Source organism: Jaculus jaculus, chromosome 13, assembly GCF_020740685.1.
Source record: "Jaculus jaculus isolate mJacJac1 chromosome 13, mJacJac1.mat.Y.cur, whole genome shotgun sequence".
In the NCBI taxonomy this organism is placed as follows: domain Eukaryota; kingdom Metazoa; phylum Chordata; class Mammalia; order Rodentia; family Dipodidae; genus Jaculus; species Jaculus jaculus.
Window position 1 is genome coordinate 47,230,092 of NC_059114.1, and position 24,823 is coordinate 47,254,914.

The 24,823-nt window shown below is 43.4% G+C and overlaps 1 protein-coding gene across 3 annotated transcripts in view; it reads left to right on the forward strand.

Annotated features, from left to right (window-relative positions):
• The window catches only part of Sil1 (SIL1 nucleotide exchange factor), a 359,491-nt gene that overhangs the window by 110,817 nt on the left and 223,851 nt on the right, over positions 1-24,823 (forward strand). For all 3 annotated transcript variants that reach the window (XM_045132285.1, XM_045132284.1, XM_004652447.2), the window contains one exon: positions 19,323-19,436. In XM_045132285.1, the coding sequence (XP_044988220.1) occupies positions 19,332-19,436 (105 nt within the window). In that variant the 5' untranslated portion in view covers positions 19,323-19,331. The remainder of the gene's footprint in view (positions 1-19,322; positions 19,437-24,823) is intronic.

Sequence of the window (24,823 nt, forward strand, 5' to 3'; positions counted from 1 at the left end):
CCCCAGTACCATGTAAAGCTGCGAAAAGTAGTGTATGTATCTAGAATTGTTTGCGATGGCAAGAGGCCCTGCCATGCATGCATACATATACACACATGTGCAAATAAATAAAAATAATTTAAAGAATAAAATTTATACCGAGAAATTATAGCCATACTTTTTAGGTATAATTTTTTTTTATTTTTAATTATAGGCAGAGGCAGGGAGAGATTGGGCATTCCAGGGCCTCTTGTTGCTATAAATGAACACCAGAAGCATGCACCACTTTGTGTATCTGGTTTTATGTGGGTCCTGGGGAATTGAACCTGAGTCATCAGGCTTTGCAAGCAAGCACCTTTAGCTGCTGAGCTATCTCTTCAGTTCAAGAGAAAGGGCCTCTTGCTAAATCCAGAGCTTACTGATTTTGCTTATCTAGCTAACCAGCTTGCCCTAAGGATCCTTTTTGTCTCTAACTTTGATTATAGGTGCATGCCATCATGCCCAGAATTTCGTTGGGTGCTGGAATCCAAATTCAGGCACTCATGCTTGCATGGCAAGCACTTTATCAATTGAGTCACCTCCTAGCCCAACACTCTACTTGTCATAGAATTTCCTTTTTCTTTTTTAAAAAACTGTAAACAAATATTTTATTTTTATTTATTTATTAGAGACAAAGAGAAGGAGAGAGTGAGAGAGAATGGGCGAGCCAGGGCCTCTAGCCACTGCAAACGAACTCCAGACGCATGTGCCATCATGTGCATCTGGCTTATGTGGACCTGGAGAATCGAACCGAGGTCCTTAGGCTTTCACAGGCATGCACCTTAACCGCTAAACCATCTCTCCAGCCCTCCTCTTTCTTTTACATGCGTGTATGTATATGAGTATGTCAGTGCCTTTTGGCACTACAAATGCATTTTTGCAACTGGCTTATGTGGGCAGCTTGGGAATTGAATCCACAGTGGAAGGCACTATAAGAAGCTGCCTTTATTTAGCTACTGAGCTATTGGCCCAGCCCATACGTTTTAATTATTTAAGTTTTGTAGTAAGTTTGAAATAAGGACCTTATGAATTCTCTGCCTTTCTCACCAACTTTTTGTTTTTCAAGACCGTTGTATTTGGAGTTTCTTGGAACTCCATATAAATTTTAGCATGTTTTTCTATTTTTGTGAAAAATGCTAGTGGGAATTGATAGGAATGGCATTGTATCTGTGCATTGCTTTGGGTAGAATTGCCATCTTAGCTATGCTAAATTCTTCCATCCATTCCAAAATGTTATGTTTATTTTGGTCTCTTTTAATTTCTTTAGCAATGTTTTATTTTCATTATACAGTTCTTTTAGTATATAGTATTTTAATCTTTTTGATGTTATTTTAAGTGGAATTGCCTGCATTCTTTTCTGTATAGCTCATTGCTGGTATTTAGAAATCCAGTTTTACATGGGATTTTGCACTCTGCAACTCTGCTAAATTTATTAACTTGAGCAGAATATTTTGATTTTATTTAATACAAGGTCTCATGTAGCCCAGGCTGGCTTTGAACTTGCTAGCCAAGGATGACCTTGAATTTTAATCCTCCTGACTTCCTCCATCTCACAACTGCTGGGATTACAGGAGTATTCCACTGCACCTGACTTTGATAGTCTTTAGTTTTTTTTACATATAAGATTATGCCATCTGTAAATATAGTTTTACTTCTACTTTTAAATATGGATGTCTTTTATTTTTCTTATTCCATTGCTATGGCTAAGACTTTTAGTATTAAATTGAGTGGAAATGGTGAGAGCAGGCTTTTGTATCTTGTTTCTGATCTTAGAAGAACTTTTGGTCTTTCCCCACTGAATGCAGTATTAACAGCAGGTTGTTTCCCCCCACCCCTCAGGTCAGGTCTTGCTCTTACTCAGGCTGACTGAAATTCACTATGTAGTCTCAGGGTGGCCTTGAACTCATGGCAGTCCTTCTACCTCTACCTCCCAAGTGCTGGAATTAAAGGTGTGTGCCACCATGCCTGGCAACAGCAGGTTTTTCATATATGTCCTTTATTATGTTAAGGATGTTCTTTTCTGTTCCTGATTTATTTTATTTATTTGAGAGAGAGAAAGAGAGAGGGAGAGAATGGGCATGCCAGGGCCTCCAGCTATTGCAAATGAACTTCAGACATGAGCCCCATTGTGCAGCTGGTTTATGTGGGTCCTAGAGAATGGAACCAGGATCCTTTGGCTTTGTAGGCAAATGCCTTAACTGCTAAGCCATCTCTCCAGCCATTGTTTTTTTTTTTTTTAATTAATTTTTATTTATTTATTTATTTTTGGTTTTTCTAGGTAGGGTCTTGCTGTAGTTCAGGCTGACTATGTAGTCTCAGGGTGTCCTCAAACTCTCTGCGATCCTCCTAGCTCTGCCTCCTGAGTGCTAAGGTAGGCACCTTCATGTCCGGGTTTAAAAATAATTAAAAAATATATTTTTATTTATTTTATAAGGATAGAGGAGGGGTGAGGGATAGAGGGAGGGTGGCATGGCGGCATGGGAGAATGAATGTGTCAGGGCCTCTAAGCCCCCACAAACTCCAGATGTATGTGCATAGCACTATTTTGTGCATCTGGCTTTACATGGGTACTGGGGAATCAAACTTGAGTCTTTAGATTGTGCAGGCAAGTGCCTTAACCACTTAGCCATCTCTCTAGCCCGTTGTTTTCTTTCAATCATGAGAGGGTTTTGGATTTTGTTAACTACTTTATCAGTTGAGATGGTCATGTGTTTTTTTTTTTTTTTTAACCTGCTCTTAATGCAGTATTGCATTAAGTTTAATTTGTTAAGCCATTGTTGTATTTCTGGGACAAATATGACTTTATCATGTATAATACTCTTAATATGCTACTGAATGTAGTTTGCTAATAATTTGTTTAGGGTTTTTGCATTTATGTGTAGTTTTCTTACATTGTTTTTGCTTGGCTTTCTTATCAGGTATTCATAGAAGGGATTAAATAGGTGTTCCCTTCTCTTCTGCTTGTTTATTTTTATTTTTTTGGGGGGGTTGTTTTTTCAAGGTTGGGTCTCAATTTAGTCCAAGCTGACTTGGAATTCACTTATAGTCTCAGGGTGTCCTTGAACTCACAGTGACTCTCTGTCTCAGCCTCCCAGTGTTGGGATTAAAGACATGTGTCACTATACCCAGCTAAAAATACATACATTCATACACACACACACACACACACACACACACACATCTTTTAAGCAGAAGAGGTCCTGCATGGTGGCACACACCTTTAATACCAGCACTCAGGAGCCTGAGGTACAGGATTGCCGTGAGTTCAAGGTTATGCTGAGACTACAGAGTGAATTCCAGGTTGGCCTGGCCTAGAATGAGACCCTACCTAAAAAAAGTAGATATTTTTATTGATTTATTTGCACCAGAGAGAGAAAGGAGAGCAAGAGAATGAGATTGAGAATGAGGGTACCAGGGCCTCCAGCCACTGTAAATGAACTCTAGATACATGGTTTTATGTGAGTACTAGGGAATCGAACACAGGTCATTAGGTTTTGCTGGCAAGCGCCATAACCACTAAACCATATCTCCAGCTTCCCCCCCTGCTTTTTAGACTTTGAGAAGGATTAGTGTACTTACTGCTGCCTTTTCTTTTTCGAGGTAGGGTCTCCTTTTAGCCCAGCCTGACTTGGAATTCACTATGTAGTCTCAGGCTGGCCTTGAACTCATGGCAATCCTCCTACCTATTTCTCCCAAGTGTTAGTACTAAAGGCATGTGCCGCCATACCTGCCTTTTTTTTTTTTTTTAAACAGTCACTTTGCTGACCAGTAGGCCCTGACACCCCTTAAATCCAGACTAGGTTGGCTTTTTTGTACTTCATTTTAGCACCTGCATCTTGACCACATGTCTAGGGAGCCAGTCATGCCGATGATTCAGACTGGAGGTTACTTTGGTAAATAGGGTCAAGCTATCTAATCAAGTGGGTTTTAAGACTAACTTTTCCCATGTGTTCTGTGTTTCTTTGGGCAGGTGAATGGATGGTCTGATCTTGGGGTTTGCTGAACAACAACCAGGCCTCTGAGTTGTCCAAGAGATCAGAACAAGTCAGTTGAAAAGGGGATGGATTCTTTGTTGAAAATTGTTTAGTTTAAATGCCTTCTCACATTGCCAACATAGAAGGATGAAAGACTCCACTGAGCATAGCTTTACACAATTCTAAGCTCATATCTGATCATAGGGGTGGCCACACAAAGTTTTTCAAAGTAGTAGTTCATATGTACAGGCTATTAGTCTCTTCTTCTATTTAATAATATATCTATATTTTGAGAAGGGGGTGCTTTGGGACCGGGTCTCACAGTGTATCCCTGGCAGGCCTGGAACTCACCACATAGGTCAGGTTCCCCATGAACTTGCAGAGATCCTCCTGCCTTTGTCTTGGTAACATTTTGTGTATCTGTTTTCATCTATCACCAAAGCTTATTTTTTTCTTTTTTTATTTACTATTTTTATACATGATTGTCATATTTTTTTTTGGAGGGGGTTTTGAGGTAGGGTCTCACTCTAGCCCAGGCTGACCTGGAATTCACTGCATCATTTCAGGGTGGCCTTGAACTCATGGTAATCCTCCTACTTCTGCCTTCTAAGGGCTGAGATTAAAGGCATGCACCACCATGCCTGGTTTTGGCATGTATTTTTATCATAATCCTCTCCTATCACCTTGATTTGTCCCCTTTTCTCTCTCTCCCTTCTATTTCTTTGCAACAAATCCCTGTTCTATAAATTCCATTTTTGTTTTTAAAAATATTTTATTTATTAGAAGGAGGGAGAGAGAGGCAGAGAGAGAAAAACGGGCATGCCAAGGCCTCTAGCCACTGCAAAGGAACTCCAGACACATGTGCCACCTTGTGTATCCAGTTTTTCATGGGTACTGTAGAATCAAGCTTGTATCCTTTGGCTTTGCTGGCAAGTGCCTTAATCACTTAATCACTAAGCCAGCTTTGAAGCCCATCTTTAATGGCAACATCATTTGCTATTCTATGCCTTTTTTTTTTTTTTTTTTTTGATCGCTGTTTTTTATTCAATCAATAGCTATTTTTTGAGTACCAGGAACAGTGTTGGACAGTGAGGATATAAGGAATTGGGTAGATAGACAATTTTCCTTACCTTTGTGAATTTCCCAGTTAGATGAATTCTAGTTTTTATGAGCCTATGAAGTAAACCTAATGATCACTCAAGTTAGCGCTGAGCAGGCTGTGCAGTCCCCAGCTCTGGTTCCTGTTGTTCCCACTGCAGCTGCTATAGCCCCTGCCTCTTTCTCTTTTTTCTCATCTGTCTTTTTTTCTTTGGACAGGGTCTCACTATGTTTCTGAGGCTGGCCCAGAGCTCCCTATGTAGCCTATAGTGGCCTTATGCTTGCAGCTATTCTTTGCTGGAATTGCAGTTATCATACCACCATATCTTGCCTTTATTATTTCACTTGCATGTGCACACACGTGCGTGTGTGTGTGTGTGTAGCAGGGCCTCTTGCTGTTGCAAGTGAATACCAGGTGTTTGAGCCACTTTGAGTCTGGCTTACTTGGGTAGCTGGGGAATTGAGCCCAGGCTGGAAGGCTTTGCAAGCAAGTACCTTTAATTGCTGAGCTATATCCCCAGCCCCATCTTATTTTTTTTGGGGGGGGGGGGATAGGGTCTTAACTAGAACCTAATGTGTAGTTCAGGCTGGCATCAACATTGTGATCTCCTTGCCTTCTGTAAGAGGCAGTGGCACTGCAGAAATAATTCAGCTTGTATGCAGGCTCCCAGCAAAGCCTGGGGCGGCACAGCCTGGGCTCTGAGACGGCTGCTTCAGCCAACGAGAGGACTGCCGTTTCCTAGGCAATACTCTGCTTAATATTTTTAGCACATGGTCATGGCAGAACTAAATGTGGTTTCTGATCCCAAATTGGTAATAAATGTAGACATACTTAGAGTCAGAAACAATACATTTAAAATCCTCTATTCAATTGTCCTGCCAAATGCTGAGTTTAGGTTTCTTTGTTTCTTGGCCACCTACCCAGCCTCCCACCGTCTTTTGGAGAAGATGTGCTGGGTGTTGGGTAGGATGGTGAAACCTGTGAGTTATGTCTCCTCCGAGCTGTGTTGAGAGGCATCTGATTTTTGTGTTTCTGCCCACATATGTAAATGTGTATGTTTTAAAATTCATCTCCCTTTCAAGTTTTTAAGGATCTGGTATTATAAATAGTATTGGGCTCTTGGGAGTGTTAAAAATAAAATATGTTTCAGTTACCTGGAAGACAGTCATTGCCAACTTGGGTGGTAGTAAGTTCTATGTTTGGTGACCTCCCCTCTCATATTGCCACAAAATGTATTTTTTATAAGTAAGTGCTTTGTGTGTATGTTTCCTCAATTAGTTAAGGAGCACTCTAATTGTTGCCTACTTCATCATTAGAAAGTTGTAATTTGTATCTCAAGTTGCCTACAATGCTGTCTTATTTTCTCATGGCATATTCCCCTAGAGGGCTTTCTTTTTTAATCATTGTACTGTTTGTCTGAAAAGTAGAAAACCACATTAGTGACTGGCTCAAGCCTCCTGAGGTCAGTGATGGTAGCTTTGTTATGCTGTCTTTCATAGGCTGATGTCCAGTGTGCTCAGGGAACTGAGGCTACTGCTCAAGTGCCTCTTTGTGGCACTGCTTTCTAGAGTGTGAAGGGTGAGTGCTTAGCCATAAGAGGCACAGAATAAGGGTTGCTGTGTTTTCTTATCAAACTTTCAAACTCTCTAGTAGTACTTTCAGCAAAGTCTTCCTACTCATCCTCACACAGCCCAGCACTAAGTATTCCCCTCATATATACTCAGCAGTCTGGCAAAAGGTTGGCAGAAAGGAGACAAAATCTATATTGAAGGAAAGTCAGCCATGATATCTAAGGTCATTTACAAATAGTCTATGATCCTGATACCCTACTCTCCATACAAGACAATACTGGATTTTTTTTTGTGTGTGTGGGGGGGTTCGAGGTAGGTCTCACTCTACCAGGCTGACCTGGAATTCACTATGTAGTCTCAGGGTGGCCTCGAACTCATGGTGATCCTCCTATCTATGCCTACTGAGTGCTGCAATTAAAGGTGTGCACCACCATGCCTGGCTGTTAAACTGTTTCTGTATAAAAATTATAAAGCCCCTTTAAAGATACATATATAACTACATAGTGCAAGTCTCTAAATGAACACAGAAGAGTCATCTCATCTTTTGAGTGGACCTGCCTAGTGTTTAGAGACTCTCCAGAACTCTAGTTCTCAAGAAGAGGGTTGCCAGGTATGGTGGAGTATGCCTTTAATCCCAGAAGAGGTAGGAGGCTCACTGTGAGTTCCAGATCAGCCTGGGCCAGAGTGAGACCCTACTCTTACCAGAAAGGGTGGGGTTGGGGGGGAGGCTGACTTATGACTTGGTCACTGTCTTGGTAAGCAAGTCTGTGGGCTGTTCTCTGAAATGGTCCCAGACCTAGAATGGACTATTTAGGAGTGTGATGTTATTGGGTGCCTAGACCCACAGGAAGATCAAGGTTAGATTTTCTTTTTTAAAAAATATTTTATTTTGTTTGAGAGAAAGAAAGAGAATGGGCGTTAGCTGCTGTAAATGAACTCCAGATGCATGTGTCTGCTTGCGCATCTGGCTTATGTGGGTTCTGTGGAATTGAACCTGAGTCTTTTGGCCTTTGGTTAGATTTTCTTTGAGCAAGCAGAGCAAGGCACCCAACAGTAGCGGGGTGCAGAGCTGGTTGCTGCTTGCAGGCTTGGAGCCTGAAGGCCATGTGACGGTGGTGCAGGACTGAGCTTCGCTGTTTGCTTTTCATCTTGCACCTAGGAGGAGCAGTACTCAGCAATTACATAGTATGTGGATTAGGACAGGGCCTGTCTGTATATGTATTTATCACTGAGCTTGTATTTTTATGATGCACTTCCACATTTGGTGACCAATGAAGGGATATGACTAATGGCTGTACATTTATCAAAAAATTCTGACATTGCTGGGCGTGGTGGCGTACGCCTTTTATCCCAGCACTCAGGAGGCAGAGGTAGGAGGATTGCTGTGAGTTCAAGGCCACCCTGAGACTCCATAGAGAATTCCAGGTCAGCTTGGGCTAGAGTGAGACCCTTTTTGAACCCCCCACCCCACCAAAGAAAATACTGACATTAGCAGGTAAGGATTAGTTTACCTGGATTAGGTTAAGTAAGTGTCCTTCCTTTGGGGAATGGTGCACCTCTAATACCTGTAGGTCTCTGAGATCTCTTTCTCTGGCAAGGGTCAGACCTGATTGGTTGATGTATTCAGCAGGCTAACCAGTGTTGGGGAGGCAGCTCACTCAGGGGTGCTCAGCGGGAGAAAGCAGGAAGTTGTTGCTGGGGAGTGTTACTTGTAGCCATCTATCTTCTTATTTTCCTCTCCTGAGAAGAAACTCTTAACTGTTGTCAGGGAAATGGGACAGTGACTACTCTTAACCTCTTCAAGTTGGATAGGCGTATTAGAGCATGACCATTACAACTGTGGGGCAGGGAGATTATCTGGGCTCAAAGTGGGAAGGGGTGTTTCTTGTGAACCAGTCTGGTGTCTCATCACCATTTGTATGTAGGTCTTTTCTATGGGTCTTTATCTTTTGACTATGAGAAAACATTGTTTTCTTTCCTTTTTAAATGAGAGAGAATTGATATGCCAGGGCCTCCAGCCACTGCAGTCAAACTCCAGATGCTTGTTCCATCTTGTGTGCATGTGTGACCTTGCACACTGTGTCATCTTGTGTGTCTGGCTTATGTGGGATCTGAAGAGTGGAACATGGGTCATTAGGCTTCACTGGCAAGTGCCTTAACCGCTAAGCCATCTTTCCAGCCCTGAGAAAACATTTTAAAAATATAAACATTTAAGAAAAACATATAGAGCTGGGCGAGCTGGTGCACACCTTTAATCCCAGCACTCAGGAGGCAGAGGTAGGAGGATTGCCATGAGTTTGAGGCCACCCTGAGACTACATACTGAATTCCAGGTTAGCCTGAGCTAGAGTGAGACCCTACCTTGAAAAACAGGAAAAAATAAAAAGTAAAAAAAAAAAAAAAAAAAAAAGGAACTTGGGGGCTGGAGAGATGGCTCAGTGATTAAGGTGCTTGCTTGGAAGTCTAAGGACCCAAGTTTGATTCCCCAGTATCCACTTAAAACCAAAGATACAAAGTGGCACATGTCTGATGTTTGTTTGCAGCAGGAGGAAACCCTCTTGTGCGCTTACTCACTCTCCCACAAATAAATAAAATAGAATAATTAAAAGCAAAGAGGATCTTATTAGAAGCAGGTGTAAGTGCAAAAGCTTAATATCATAAGCCTTAAGCATGTGACCAGAGTAAGTAGAAGTCTATACTTAGTGTCAGACAGGGTAGCCTGTTAGCCTAAATCTTGTAAGATGTTATACTCTCTTGCTGGGTGTTTAAGACAGGCAGTTTATACAAGCAGCCCAAATTAACTGTATTTTATTTTTGGAGGTCAGTAATGGCTCTGTAGGAGAGACTCTTAAGGACCTGTGAAGAGCTCTATACCTCTCAGCACTGTCATCTGGTAGGATAAGACTGTGCTGACCCTATGGCTCCCTTTGGATGCATTTCTTTGTTGTGACTCTCCTGTACAGATTGTACACTGACTTGAAGTCCAATTTCTGGGTCTCTGTGTCCTTCCTGACCAAGAAGACAGTTATAAGACATTTTAGAAGTGTCCTGCCCTTTCATTTCCTGTGGCTTTTTTTGACCTGAGAATGGGAACCAAAATACTGGTTGTCTTTTTTTTTTTTTTTTTTTGGTTTTACGAGGTAGTGTCTTGCTAGCCCAGGCTCACCTGGAATTCACTATGTAGTCTCAGCCATCCTCCTACCTCTGCCTCCCTAGAGCTGGGATTAAAGGTACATGCCACCACACCCAGCTTGGCTGTCCTTTTTAACTCCAGTGTCTCCAGTGGCTTTGGCTTTTACATATGGTTATTAAATGATCAGAAAGACATTTACTACAGAATGAGCACATCTGGTTAGTGTAGCCTTGAAGGAAACAGATCAAGTCTCAGAATGGCACAAAAGTTTAAAATCGTTCTCCTTAACGTTGGTCAGGTGATAGTGTAGCTCATATCTGAAACATAGAAAGCTGCCATGTATAGGCAGAACACATTGATAATCCTGGAAACAATATTCTTAACAACAAATCTAAATTAATTGATTTGATCTAGAAATTGTCAGGAAAAGGCGGTAAGTACAGCAGAAAAGGTGTAAAAACTGAGCTTTGGGCTTCCTTCCAGCATTCCCAATGTGTTGACACTTACAAGTAAGCAGGGTGATGTGGAGAGCAGCAGAGCAGGCCTTCCGTTCAGCCCCTTTGCCTGTCTCTTGATGACTTTCATGTAGTCTTTGGTCTCTGAGATTGAAAGCTTTTGCTAATCTTTATGGCTACCTTCTTGAGGTTAAGTATTCTGCCCAACTGGAATGGAGGTAGGTAGTTCATGTTCTCTGACCTTTGGAGTACAAAGGATTGAGAAGGGGTGAGAGTTCTTTCTTTGCCCTTCCACTTTATCCTGTGTTGCTTGTCTCTCTAGGGCTCTGGTTCCAGCTGGGCCTTTGTAACTTTGCTTGGCTCCCTGTGCTCTCTGGCAGAACCAGCATCTCTGTTTGTACTGCAGTTGGAATGGTCTCTTGGGCTGTCCCTTGAGGGCTGTAAGAGTGGCTTTTGGCCAACTTTGGAATACTCTAGCCAGGCAAAGCCTGTGTTCTTTTCATCTCATGGTGAACTTTTCATTCTCCAGCTGCTTCTTCTGGTCACTTTCTGTCTTGGGCACCTTGGATTTGAGAGCAGTCCCTGTTTGCTTCACTTTAGACCTGGCCTTAGTACCTGAGGCAGACACTGCTTCCACTATACAAATGGCCTGTTCTGAGTTCAGTCTGCCAGCTGGAGGCTGTACTGCAGCTAAGTGAGCAACTATACCTCGTTTTCTGTTCTGTACTCTTGACTTTCTGCTTTGTTTCCTGGGGAGAAACGACCCTGTTTGTCTGACTACTCCAAACTTGTTTCTCTTGCTCTTTAAATTAATCTTTAAAATTCCATTTATTTTCTTAAGCTTTTGTACACTCTGCTTCTTTGTCAGACTGTCTTCTTCATGTTGTTTTTTTCAGCTTCATATTTGTCTGTTTAAATTAGATGATGAGCTTTTGTCTGTGTAGAGGTGAGTGACTGTATATAAGAATTTCTGCAGCGTATAAATAGTAATGAATGTATGTCTGTGGGAAGAGATCATCCTGTAACCTCCAGTTTGTAAAGCAGGGAATTGTCTTACAGCTGTTCCTGCAGCTGGCAACTCAGGAGCTTGGAGATTGGCTCTGTGGATGCCAGGATGCTGGGGAAAGTTCTGAGTGGGCTGGGTCTGCCTTGGAATCTCAGCTGAGAACTGGCTTGGGTCTCTCCATTTTCAGCTATCAGATCTTCCTTTCTCATCTATTTTTCTCCATCTCCTGGGAGCAGCTACCTGACAAAGCGTGTGTTCTTAGTTTGAGGCATGGGTTAGCTGGAGAGTGTGTGATCTTGTAAGAAGTAGAAGCTCTGGAGCATGTTTCCAGGGTTCCTGGCTCACTCTTAGCTGGTTGGCTATGGGGCTGGGGGCCACCATCATCTTTCCTGTTCCAATGATAAAGAATAATTAGATGGGCTGGAGAAATGGCTTAGCGGTTAAGCGCTTGCCTGTGAAGCCTAAGGACCACGGTTCAAGGCTCGGTTCCCCAGGTCCCACGTTAGCCAGATGCACAAGGGGGCGCACGCGTCTGGAGTTCGTTTGCAGAGGCTGGAGGCCCTGGCGCACCCATTCTCTCTCTCTCCCTCTATCTGTCTTTCTCTCTGTGTCTGTTGCTCTCAAACAAATAAATAAAAAAAATTAAAAAAAAAGAGTAATTAGATAACAGGTGCTGTACTAAGCACATTCCATGAGTTGCTCTATTCAATCCTCCTGTACATCCTTTGAAGTAGGAAGTATTTTTTGAAATTTTGTGTGTCAGGGTTTCTTACCACCATAAATGAATGCTAGACACAAGCCCTACTTTGCATCTAGATTTATGTGGTGCTGGGGAAATGAACCCTAGCCTGGCAGGCTTTGTAAGCAAGTACCTTTGACCACTGAGCCATCTCCCCAGCCCAAAGAAAGGGCTGTTAGGCTCATTTTCTAGGTGAAGAAACAGACCCAGCAAAATGGGGTCTAAGATCCTATAGCTAGGAATAGTCAGAACCAATAATTGATTTTAGGTCTCTGACTCTAAATCTATATGCTATGCTTTCTACTCAACATTTTTGTCATTTTGTGTCAGTTTCCTCCTTATAAAAAGAAAGTAGGAATTCTTGCCCTTTCATTTTTTTTCTAGAAGATTGGGGAAAACAAATATGTGTGTATACAATGTAAGTAAGACAGAGCCCCAAATGCTCCAAAGCTGGCTACTAACTGAGTTGGCTCTGTTTGCAAAGAACACTTCCACCCTTTTCTTATTTTCTCTGTGTTATGTTTCTGAGAATTCAGAGCAGCTATTGGGCTGGCCAGCCACATCAGAAGCTTTCAGTGACCTAACAGTCACCCTCTGTCTCACTTTGTTGGTTTCTTGCCATTCTTTCTTTTTTTTTAAATGTGTAATTTTTGTTCTTGTTGTTGTTGTTGTTTTGAGGTAGTCTCACTCTGGCCCAGGCTGACCTGGAATTCACTATGTAGTCTCAGAGTGGTCTTGAACTCACAGTGATCTTCTTACTTCTGCCTCTGGAGTGCTGAGATTGTCTGTGTAGAGGTGAGTGACTGTATATAAGAATTTCTGCAGCGTATAAATAGTAATGAATGTATGTCTGTGGGAAGAGATCATCCTGTAACCTCCAGTTTGTAAAGCAGGGAATTGTCTTACAGCTGTTCCTGCAGCTGGCAACTCAGGAGCTTGGAGATTGGCTCTGTGTAACACCATGCCCGGCTTAATCTATTGACAGTTTCTATACTTACAGACAATAAACCATGATAACTCCGGCCCCTCCCCCACTGTTTCTTGCTATTCTTTTCTTTTTTTTTTTATTTATTTGAGAGCGACAGACACAGAGAGAAAGACAGATAGAGGGAGAGAGAGAGAATGGGCGCGCCAGGGCTTCCAGCCTCTGCAAACGAACTCCAGTGCGCCCCCTTGTGCATCTGGCTACCGCGGGACCTGGGGAACCGAGCCTCGAACCAGGGTCCTTAGGCTTCACAGGCAAGCGCTTAACTGCTAAGCCATCTCTCCAGCCCTGTTTCTTGCTATTCTTATTCCATTCTTTTTGTTTTCCTTTCTTGGAGAAGACAAAAATTACTGTATGTTGTCTTCTTTACTTAGGGCCCAATCCCCTACCTAATCTTGTCTGAATGGAGTGGAGTATATGAGGTACTATGCGGTTCCAGGGAGTTGGGAAACAGGAAGCCTCCCCACAACCCCTTCTCAAGCACTTGCTTTGGGCCTCAGTGAACTGGCAATGCTGAGAGTATGTGATCGTTGTTTAAGTAGAGGTGTGGCCTGCAGATGGCCAGTTTTGATAGAAAAATGGATTCTCAAGTACCTTATTACCTCTTTTGTTACAAAGCCCAAGGACACTTAAGAAGAGAGTTACTGGTGGATCACTGAAATAATTTTCCATTTTCTGGACTGAGTGATGGTGCTTTAAGTTGGATGAAGGCCACAAGTGTAAAGATCTAGGTCTCTTCTCTGTGAGGGCCAAGGATGGATGATGGGAGGGCTTGTTTCAAAGGCCATGCGGGGTTTGTGGGTGGCAAGTGGCTTGGGGGAGGGGTGGCACTCTTCTCAGGCCTAGTGTACCAAACTGTGCCTCAGTGGAATGTCATGATTTTTAAAAAACATTTTTCTTCTTTTTTTTTTATATGAGAGAGAGAAGGGGGGGGGAATGAATTGACCTGCCAGGGCCTTCCAGCCACTGCCATTGAGCTCTAGATGTGTGCGCCCTGTGCGCACATGCAACCTTGTGCACTTGTGTCTCGTTGTGCGTCTGGTTTACGTGAGATCTAGAGAGTGGAACATGGGCCCTCAGGCTTTGCAGGCAAGCGCGCCTTAACTGCTAAGCCATCCCTTCAGCCCACGGAATGTCAAGGACTAGAGTTTTCTTCTGTGGGCACTATTTCCTAGGTCGTAGCTTCCTGGGTGCCTGCTTGTGAAGGTAAGTCATCTTGGTGAACTGCATGCTGCCTTCTTGTGTCTTTTCCTTCCTCTCCCTCAGCTTCAGCATAAAGCCCTGGGCAAAGTTTGCTTGTATTTTCTACATGCCACTTCTTGAGTCAAGACCAAGACCTGGCGATCGAGCTGTAGGCCAGGCCTTAAGAGGACAAATGACCCTGTTACTCATGCAGACTGCACTGCTCTGAGTTTCCCTGCAAAGCTGGGGCAACTGTCTTACATCTTTGTCCTGGCCTCACTTCACCTAGGTCTCTCCTCAGTCCTTCCGACACCCTTTTCACAACTCCATGTTCAACCTCCTTTTATAGCAAAACATATGGCAGCAATAAATAAGTCAGATGGTGGTCCATTGAGGGGAGAGAAAGGATCCATTTGTGAATTGATCTTTCATTCTTAGTATTGGCAGAAAATGTTCCTGCTAGCATTGAGTGTTTGCAGGAGATGGAGGCAGATGAGAGCCCTGTGGGAGCTGTCCAGTGCTTTGCCCTCTGTTCTTTTCCTACTCCAGGAGATAAGGGAAGCTGCCAGTGATTATTTTTAAATTTTTTTTTTTTTTTAATTTAAAGGTAGAGGGAGAGAGGGAGGGAAAGAGAGATAGAGAATAGGTGCACCAAGGGTCTCTGGCACTGCAAGCAAACTCCAGATGCATGGGCCACGTTGTGTGTCTGGCTTTGCCTGGGCATTGGGGAATTGAACCCAGGCTGTCAGGCTTTGCAAGCAAGCACTTTAACTGAAAAGCCAGCCTGAAGCTGCTGTTTTGTATCACCTGACCCTGACTTCCTCTTCCTCAGTCCCGTCTAGACCTCCTCTTGTTCATTTGTCATGTTTTGCCCTTGATACTTTTTCTTCTCATTTCCCCTTCAGTGCCAGTCCCATGTCTACCCCTGGTTGTAGGAAAGGAGCATGAACACTGCCATGTATGGGGAAGAGATCTGTGGCTTACATTAATGTTTGTTTTCCTTTTGATTTTCGAGACAGTGTCTCAGTCTGTAGCCCAGGCTGGCCTCTAGCTTGCAGTGATCCTTCTGCCTCAGCCTTCCAAGTGCTTGGATACTTGGGTTATAGGCACAGGCCACCACAACTGGTTATTTTCTTTCTTTGATTGCTTGTTCTCATAACACTCTGAGTTCCTTATTTTACCCTGCTCCCATGGGCAAGGCCACACTGGGTGCTCTAGGGCTATGGACTCCTGAGGCCCAGCTGCCTGGGCCTCCTTAGCCTCTCCTTCTTGACAGGGCAGCCCCAGCCCCTTGTCACTCTCAGCCAGCCTGGACCTTCTCCCCCCTGCCTCGACATGGCCAAGCACCTGTCCAGAACCTAGTGAGGTGTGATCTTATTCTTTGTCTCTCAACAAAGATTAGTGCCCCCTGGGGAGCCAGGCGGGGGGGGGGGGGGGGGGGAATGTGTGGCACTCAGTGGTTCCATTTTATGACAAAAGAACTGGGGAGGGATGCTGGCAGAAAACAAAGCTTTTGCTGCTGGGTGAGTGTAGCAGCTATTTTTAGTGCTCAGGCCCTGCTTGCTTTTCCATTTGGCTGTGTGTTTTTAGCACAGTGCTGGTCCAGCATGGCTGTCTTCTTTAGGGCTGCAGATGTCCTCAGGGAAGGGTTCTCTCTGGCCCTGAGAAGGCGTGGGCTGGCCAGAGGGGTAGTAACTCCTGAGAAGGGGTCCAGCAGGGACTTCTGTCTTGCTGCAGTTGTGTAGCTGAAGAGGAGCAGGGAGCCATGTGACAGGAATAAGAGAGAGAAAATGTGAATATTGTACTCTTCAGAGATTGTCCCCCTCCCCACTTAATTTACATCAACCACTTCTGAGGTAAACTGTTGAACGAGATGATTAGGGCTGAAGGCTATGCATGAAACCCCCTTCTACAAGGGCCTGGGCTAATACTGGCATGGTTTGAACTTTTTCTAAGGTTTTTGTTGTACTTGTTTAATTTAGTTTTCTTATCACTTTCCCAGATTATTTGCCAATTTGGATAAAGTTGTTTTGACTTCCATTCTAGTTTACTGACTTTTTCTTTTTAAATTAACTATTCCAAACAGAAACTCTTCCTATTAAAAATCAACTTTCCACTGTCCCTTTCCCCTAACCTTTGATAACTTTGATTCTTTTTACCTCTACAGTATCTAAAGAGTTCATGAAGGTGGAATTGTATAATATCTGTCCTTTTGAGACTAATTTCACTTGCTATAATGTGTTTGGGATTCATTAATGTTGAAGCATATGGCTAATAGTCCATTGTGTGTTTATTCTAGATTTAAAAATCTTAAAAGCTTCCTTCTTTGCCTCAGAGTGGTCTCCTTGGTCTTGGTCACTCCTATACCTTACAGTTAGGTTGTTTCTACCTTTTGGGAATTATGCTGTAGTGAACACAGGTGCACAAGTAGCTGGTTAAGTCCCTACTTTTAGGTTTTTTAAAAAATGTATACTTAGAAGTAAAATGGCAAAATGGTGGTTTTAAAAACTTTTTTTTTTTTTTTTTTTGGTTTTTCGAGGTAGGGTCTGACTCTGGCTCAAGCTGACCTGGAATTCACTATGTAGTCTCAGGGTGGCCTTGAACTCACGGCAATCCTCCTACCTCTGCCTCCCGAGTGCTGGGATTAAAGGCGTGCGCCACCACACCCGGCTTTAAAAACTTTTTTTTTTTTTAATTTTATTTATTTATTTGAGAGCGACAGACACAGAGAGAAAGACAGGTAGAGGGAGAGAGTGAGAATGGGCGCGCCAGAGCTTCCAGCCTCTGCAAATGAACTCCAGACGCATGCGCCCCCTTGTGCATCTGGCTAACGTGGGACCTGGGGAACCGAGCCTCCAGGGTCCTTAGGCTTCACAGGCAAGCGCTTAACCGCTATGCCATCTCTCCAGCCCTTTAAAAACTTTTTATTGACTGTTTTCATACATGTCTAATGTGTTTTGATCACAGTCACCTCCTATCACCTCCTTTTGTACTTTTTCAAAAAATATACTTTATCTATTTGAAAGACAGAGAGAGGCAGATAGAGAAAGAGAATGGGCACCCCAGGGCTTCCAGTCACTGCAAATGAACTCCAGACACATGTGCCACCTTGTGCATCTGGCTTATATGGGTCCTGGGGAATCAAACCTGGGTCCTTTGGCTTTGCTGGCAAGTGCCTTAACTGCTAAGCAATTTCTCCAACCCATCTTTTTTACTTGTATGTCTTCCATTGAATTCCTTCTTTCCTTAGTCCTTCTACTTTTCTTTTTCTTCTTCTTTTTTTTAAACCTTCCTCCATCATCCATGATATGTTGATGGGCCCAGAGATCCTGAGTAAAATGGCTGTTTCATGCTTGAAAGACAGCACTCCAAAGCACTCCTCCACATTCTCTCTGGCTTTTATATTCTTTGTCTCTTCTACAATGTTTCTTGAGTTTTGAAGGGCATGATGGAAATGTCTCATTTTGTGCTGAGCACTCAATCATCACTTATTCTCAGCACTTTGATAAGTTTTGAGACTCCTCATTAGTCACTGGCTATATGGTGATTACAGTTTTTTTTGGTTGCGTGTGTGTGTGTGCATGCACATGCTTATATGTATATAGGCGTACCTGTTGGGAGGGAATGTGTGCATGTGAGTACATACATGAAGGGCCAGAGGTCAATGTTAGGCCTGTTGCAGAACCTGGAGCTCACCAACTTGCCTAAATAAGATGGATAGTACTATGGATCCTCCTGTCTCTGCCTCCCCAGTTCTGGGAATAAAAGCACACACCACCATGCCCAGTTTGCCCTTTTTTTGTTTACAATTTAAAGGAAGGGTCTGAAGTTATTCTTTTGCATGTGAATATTGAGTCCTAGGAAGAGAATTCTCTGTTGTCCAAAGTTTTGGCAACTTTACTAAAACTAATTGACTCTCTACGTGATTATTTCTGGCTATAATTTCTATCCCATTAGTCTACGTGATTGTTCTATAGCAGTAGTACACTTTTGATTATTATAGCTTTGTAGTGAGTTTTGGGATTAGGAAATATGAGTCCTCTAATTTTCTTTTTTATGATTGTTTTGGGTGTTCTGGATCCCTTGGTATTCCATCTGTATTTAGGATAAATTTTTTCATTTCTTACTTTTTTAAAAGATTTATTTATTTATTGGGGAGAGAGGCAGATGAAGAGAGAGAATGGGTATGCCAGGGCCTCCACTCCAGATGCATGCCATCACCTTGTGCATCTGGCTTATGTGGGTACCAAGGAATTGAACATGGCTTCATAGGCAAGCACCTTAACATCTAAGGCAACTCTCCAGCCCTAAAGTTCTCCATTTCTGTACAAACAAAAAACAACACATATATGTGTGCACACATACACCCCCATTAGGATTTTGATTGAAATTACATTGAATCTGTATGTGGCTTTGGGTAGGATTGCTGTCTTAACAATATTGTCTCCTATCCTCATGCCTGTTTATTTTTCGTAGCTAGTACTGCTTGCACTTTGGTTTGTTTGGCCATTTGAAAAATGCTCTAAAAGGTGTTTATGGCTTGGAAATACCGAATTTTGCTAGTTTAGAGAATGATGATACTGTCTGTGCTTAGCTGTGATGGTGGGTATAGTTAAAAGTGGTGGGCTAAAGAGATGGCTTAGTGGTTTAGATGCTTGCCTGCCAAGCCTAAGGACCGAGCTTCAACTCCCCAGAACCCATATAAGCCAGATGCACAAGGTGACACATGCACATAGGGTGGTCTGTGCACCTGGAGTTCGATTCAGTGGCTAGTGGCCCTGGTGTGCCAGTTCTATCCCATAAAAAAGAAAAGTAGGTGGGAACAGAGGCCTATGTGCACTGGGCCCTGTATCTTAATTTTCTTCTTCTCACCATAGTCAGTACTGCCTTCCACAATCTGGTAAGTTATTAATAAGAGGGAAGGGACCAGGGCTGTTACAGCATATGCAGTTTTAGACAGGGCATCACTGCCCTTGAGGAGCTGGACCTCTTATTAGAGATGGAGGCTTTAGACTTATCTAGAGGTGGTAGAAGACCTGTTATATCTCTATGTAGGAAATATCTGACATCTGTAGGGCAAGTGTCATTATGAGACTCATAGTGATTGGTGACCAGGTGCTAGCTTTCTGCTGACCTTCTGTTACTGTGTTTGTACCCTCAGGTCCTGGCTATGCCTCCTCAGGGCCTGTCTTCAGCTAGGATGACTCCCCTGAGGGTGCTGTTTGCACTGCTGTTAGCTTCCTGCTTCACCTTCTGCCTCAGTTGTCAGAACCAAGTAAGTATCTTATACTAATAGGAGTGGCCAGAATGAGGCCTGAGAAAGCCACAAGTCCTTTGTCCTCTGTTCAAAACTCATGGCACAGTTTCCTTTTTGGGAAAAGATGATGGTAATAAACTAATAGTAAGCTTCTGTGTGGCAAGCCTCATGTTAAGTGCTTTATATTTATTTATTCTTTGTGTGTGTGATGCGCGGTGGGGGATGTGGTGTGGGGGAAGAAGGGCTGTAGGGCAGGGGGTGGGGTATACATCTCTTTATGTGCTGATGTAATGCCTCATGCTTGTGCTCACAGCAGCCGTAGAAAAACCTTCCATGTCCTTCCCCATTGTCTGTCCACCTGTTTTACTTTGAGACAGAGTCTCCTCACTGACTCTGCAGCTTTGGCATTTGCTCAAGCCCCAGAGCCTGTCCTGTTTGTGCTTCTCACAGGACTGGGGTCACAGGTGTACATGGCCACACTCAGCTGTTTGTTTATGTGGGTCTGTTATCTGAGGGCTGTGGGTGCTTAGGGCTCAGGCCCTCATTGCTTGTGCAGGAAGCACTCTTAACTACTGAGCCATCTCTCCAGCTCTGGGTACATTCTAGGTAGGGTCTCACTCTAGCTCAGGCTGACCTGGAATTCACTAGGTAGTCTCAGGGTGGCTTTGAACCCTTTTGCATCCTTATTTAGTCCTAACAACTGCATGAAGTAAGCAATTATAATTATTAGCCTGGTTGTGAAAAAGGAGAGATTTAGTGTCAGAAACTTTAAGTAACTTGACTAAAGTCATACACCCAGATTGAGCTGTTGCTGGGAAGGTCGGGATTTGCGCAAAAGCTGGATGCCTATGTGGAGAGCACCAGTCTCCAGTAACACTGCTACTTCTCTGCTCCCCTTGTCCTTGCACTTTCTCAGTTTGTCCATGTTTTCCTTTTATTCTCTGTCCTTCCCAGGCCTGTATTAACATCAGCCTCATTGCTCAGGGCTTTGGTGTTTGCCCCAAACAGACAGAAGGAGATTGTCCAAAGAAGCCTCGCCTGGCTGCAACCCACTAAGCCTGCTGCCCTTGTTATCCTGGTCTGTTCTAGCAACCACCTGCCCTTGACCAGCTCCCAGTACCCTCCTTTTCCTCTCCCTTGAGAAGCCCTGTCAGTTTTCTGGCAGTTTCACCCTTCCAGGCCACACTTCACCACCCCAGGGCTCTTAACTTTATGTTGGGTAAAGCACTAAAGGCTTTGGAACTGGAGGCCCTTGAAGTGCAAATGACGACAATTGTGATGAATTTAATAACAATCCAGCTCAGCCAAGGTTCACCTCTGGCTCCTGGCAAGCTTCCACTGGCTCTCTGAAGTCATTTGTTTTCTTTCTGCTTTTCTCCCCACTTTGTGGTGCAGGAAGAGAAGGAATGGTTAGGAGTCACGAATCCTTTTGAGCTTTAAATATTCCTTCAGATCCTGTTGGTGCTCCCATTGCTTTTGTTTCCCCCTTTCCTTTCCCTTTCCCTTTCCCTTTCCCTTTCCCTTTCCCTTTCCCTTTCCCTTTCCCTTTCCTTTTTTTTGTGTGTGGGGGCTTCTGCAAGGACAGTGAGAATGGGATCCCAGCACTCCCCAGGGTTGGGCTGGCTCCAGCATGTTGTTGGGGCTATCTCTGGCATGGTTTGGTAGTGAAATAGCTCAGATAAGTATCCAAGACTCTTCAGGGATCAAGAATGTGTTCCCATCTCTACTTATTTCTCAAGAGGATCCCCGTGTTCCCAATTGAGAACTTTGGCAGACACACTGTTAACAAAAGCATGCTGATGAATTTACTCAAAGTCTGGGTAAGTCCGTCCCTTTTGGATACTAGTTCAACCAAATAGATGAACTTTCAGAACTGTAATTATTCTGACTCACTTATATTAGTTCTGTTGAGCCTAGTTGCAGAAAAATGTTAATATTGACTTTGATCCATGGAAGCTGCTTTTATTCTTAGGTCTGTTCCTAAGCTATATCGGTTTGCCATAATCTTTCATCATGTGCTATGAGCAAGTAAGAGTTAATAAAAAGTGCTGCCCTGATAGCATTTAAAATCCAAATTATGCAGCCAGCTTCCTTCACAGAAGCCAAAATGGGATGGGGTGAGGAGGCTTAAGATTCTTGCTTCAGAGCCTAGAGGCCAGGCAGGCATTCTTCTGATATCTTGGAACTGCCCTGCCCAAAGTTGTTTGTGCTGGTCAGTGGCCACCCAGGACACGGTGGCGGTGGCTATGTGTATGTATGGAGTATGACCTGGAGAGATCTTTCCCTAGGTTCTGTAGTGGCACTTCCCTGGAACACCACATCTTAAGAGTCTATGCACGGGATAAGGACTGAGAATGTGGAGCTCAGACCCTCTGTATGTTCTCATTTGTCCCTCTGCATTGGTAGTGTGACCCTACCTGAGGCTAGTTTGCTCATCTGTGAGATTGGTTGGAACCTCCCTCTTAAGGGTGTAGGGCAGATGAAATGTAGTGCACAGATAAAGCTGTTAGCACGGGGCTAGCACAATGTGACTGACATGTCAGATGCTATGTTTCATGTGGGAATGACTGCTTCAGTGGTTTAATTTGTAGCTGTATCAAGCAGGCTCTTGTCCCACTATGTTGCCCTGGTAATCTGTTTGTTACAGTGTCTATCAGACTGTGGTGAAGATTCATTTATTCTCTTGGGTCTTGAAATTTTTAGCTTCTGCAACTGTCTTGTTCAGATGCAAGCAGAAAGAAGTGTGATTTAGTAAACTATCTGTCAGATAACCCCTTAGCGGGGATTTCTTGACATTCAGATGAGAGGAAATGGATATCTAGAGAACATTGGTAATGGGAGAGAGTGCTGATGCTGTAGCATGAACAGCAGCCTTGAGAAATAGCCTGGTAGGGTGCCAGAGTGTGGGGTTCCTTTAGAGGTGACCAAGAGTGGCCTGCTTGGGAAATGGTCTGGGAGGTGCCAGAGCATGGGGTTCCTTTAGAGATAACCAAGAACGGCTTGCTTGCCTCACCTTCTGCAAGCAGTAGGACGAGAGGGAATGGACGCACCAGGACCTCTTCCCACTGGAAATGAGCTCAAGATGCATGCACCACTTTGTGCATCTGGCTTTATTCAGGTACTGAGGAATCAAACCCAGGCCATCAGGCTTTGCATGCAAGTGCTTTTACCTGCTGAGCCATCTCTCTAGCCCCTCACATTCTTCTTTATAAACTATTTTGAATTAGTTAATTCAAATTAATTAATTGTCAAGCCTACTTATCTTATTATTCTATAGATTATTAAAAATTACTCCTCCTGGGCTGGAGAGATGGCTTAGTGGTTAAGTGTTTGCCTGTGAAGCTTAAGGACCGCGGTTCGAGGCTCGGTTCCCCAGGTCCCATGTTAGCCAGATGCACAAGGGGGCGCACGCGTCTGGAGTTCGTTTGCAGAGGCTGGAAGCCCTGGCGCGCCCATTCTCTCTCTCTCCCTCTATCTGTCTTTCTCTCTGTGTCTGTCGCTCTCAAATAAATAAATAAATAAAAATTAAAAAAAAATTACTCCTCCTGCCTGGTATGGTAGTACACACCTTTAATCCCAGCACTGAGGAGCAGAGCTAGGATCAGTGTGAGTTTGAGGCCAGTCTGGAACTTATAGACTGAAACTCGAAAAACAAAAAAACAAACAAACAAAAAAATTATTCCTTCTATCCAATGCACCTCTGTGCCTTTTAACTGCTACCTCACCACCCCAGGCTTTGGTAATTTGGAAATTGTTCTGTCATGTGATGAGCGTTTTAGTTTCAACAAATAGTAAGAACATGTGGTATTTCTTTCTGGGCCTGAATTGTTTCACTTCCACAGTATTTCTCAGTCAGTCCCATCATTGTTAGTAAATAATATTCCATTGTGTATATGTACCATATTATGGATAGATTCTGTATTTTAGTTATTGTGACTAGTGCTGTAGTAAACATGAGTGTAATCATTCTTTGACATATGATTATAATCATAGTTTTTGTGTATATGATTGAGAAGTCATATATCAGCTTATCTGTTTTTTTTAAAAATGTTTTATTTTATTCATTTATTTATTAGAGAGAGAGAATGGATGCTCCAGGGCCTTTAGCCTCTGCAAATGAATTCTAGATGTATGCACCACTATGTGCATCTGGCATAAATGGGTTCTGGGGAGCCAAACTTGGGTCTCAGGCAAATGTCTTAACCACTAAGTCATCTCTCCATCTCTATTTCTAGTTTTGTCCCCCCCCCCCCCCCCGAGGTAAGGTCTCATTCTAGCCCAGACTGACCTGGAATTCACTATGTAATTTCAGGGTGGCCTTGAACTCTCCTACCTCTGCTTCCCGAGTGCTGGGATTAAAGGTGTGAGCTACCACACCTGGCTATTTCAATTTTTTTTTTATTTTTATTTTTTTGTTTATTGTTACTTATTTGAGAGCAACTGACAGAGAAAGAGGGAGAAAGATTGAGAGAGAGAGAGCGAGCGAGCATGGGTGTGCCAGGGCCTCCAGCCACCGCAAACAAACTCCAGACGCATGCACCCCCTTGTGCATCTGGCTAACGTGGGTCCTGGGGAATCGAGCCTCGAACTGGGGTCCTTAGGCTTCACAGGCAAGCACTTAACTGCTAAGCCATCTCTCCAGCTCTCTAGTTTTTTTTTTTTTTTTTTTTTTTTTAGGAACCTTTCCACTACACTAATTTATATTCCTACCAACAGAAAGTGAATAACCCTTCCTTGGAATTCTCACCAGCATTTATTTTTTGTCATTTTCAAAGTAGTAGTAATTGCATGAAATAACTCATTTGCTTTAGATTTGCATTTCCCTGATGATTAGTGATGTTGAGCTTTTTTTGTTTTTCCATATACTTGTTGCATATACTGTCTTGAGATTGTCTGTTCAGAGGTCTGGGGAGATGGCTTAGTGTGTACAAGTGCTTATTGTGCCAACATGAGGATTGGGTTTCATCCCCAGTACTCATAAAAGGTCAGCATGTTAATGCCAGCACTCGGGAGGCAAAGGTAGGAGAATTGCTGTGAGTTTGAGGCCACCTGGAGACTCCATAGTGAATTCCAGGTCAGCCTGGGCTAGAGTGAGACCCTACCTCGAGGGGAAAAAAAAAAAAAACAAACAAGCTCAGCATGGCCAGGCCTGCCTGTGACCCCGACAGTGATGGAGGGTGGAGATAGGAGGATCCCTGGCACTGGCTGGTTAGCTAGTCCAACTGAAACAATGAAAGAGCTCGGGGACTGTCTCAGGGAAAAAAGGCAGAAGAGTGATAGAGGAGGACACTTGATGTCTGCCTGTGGCCCCTGCACACATGCACACACATTCGTCCCTGCAAAAGGGATATGTCAGTTCAGGTCATTTATACATTATTTTTGGGAAATACTTGTTTATCTTCTTT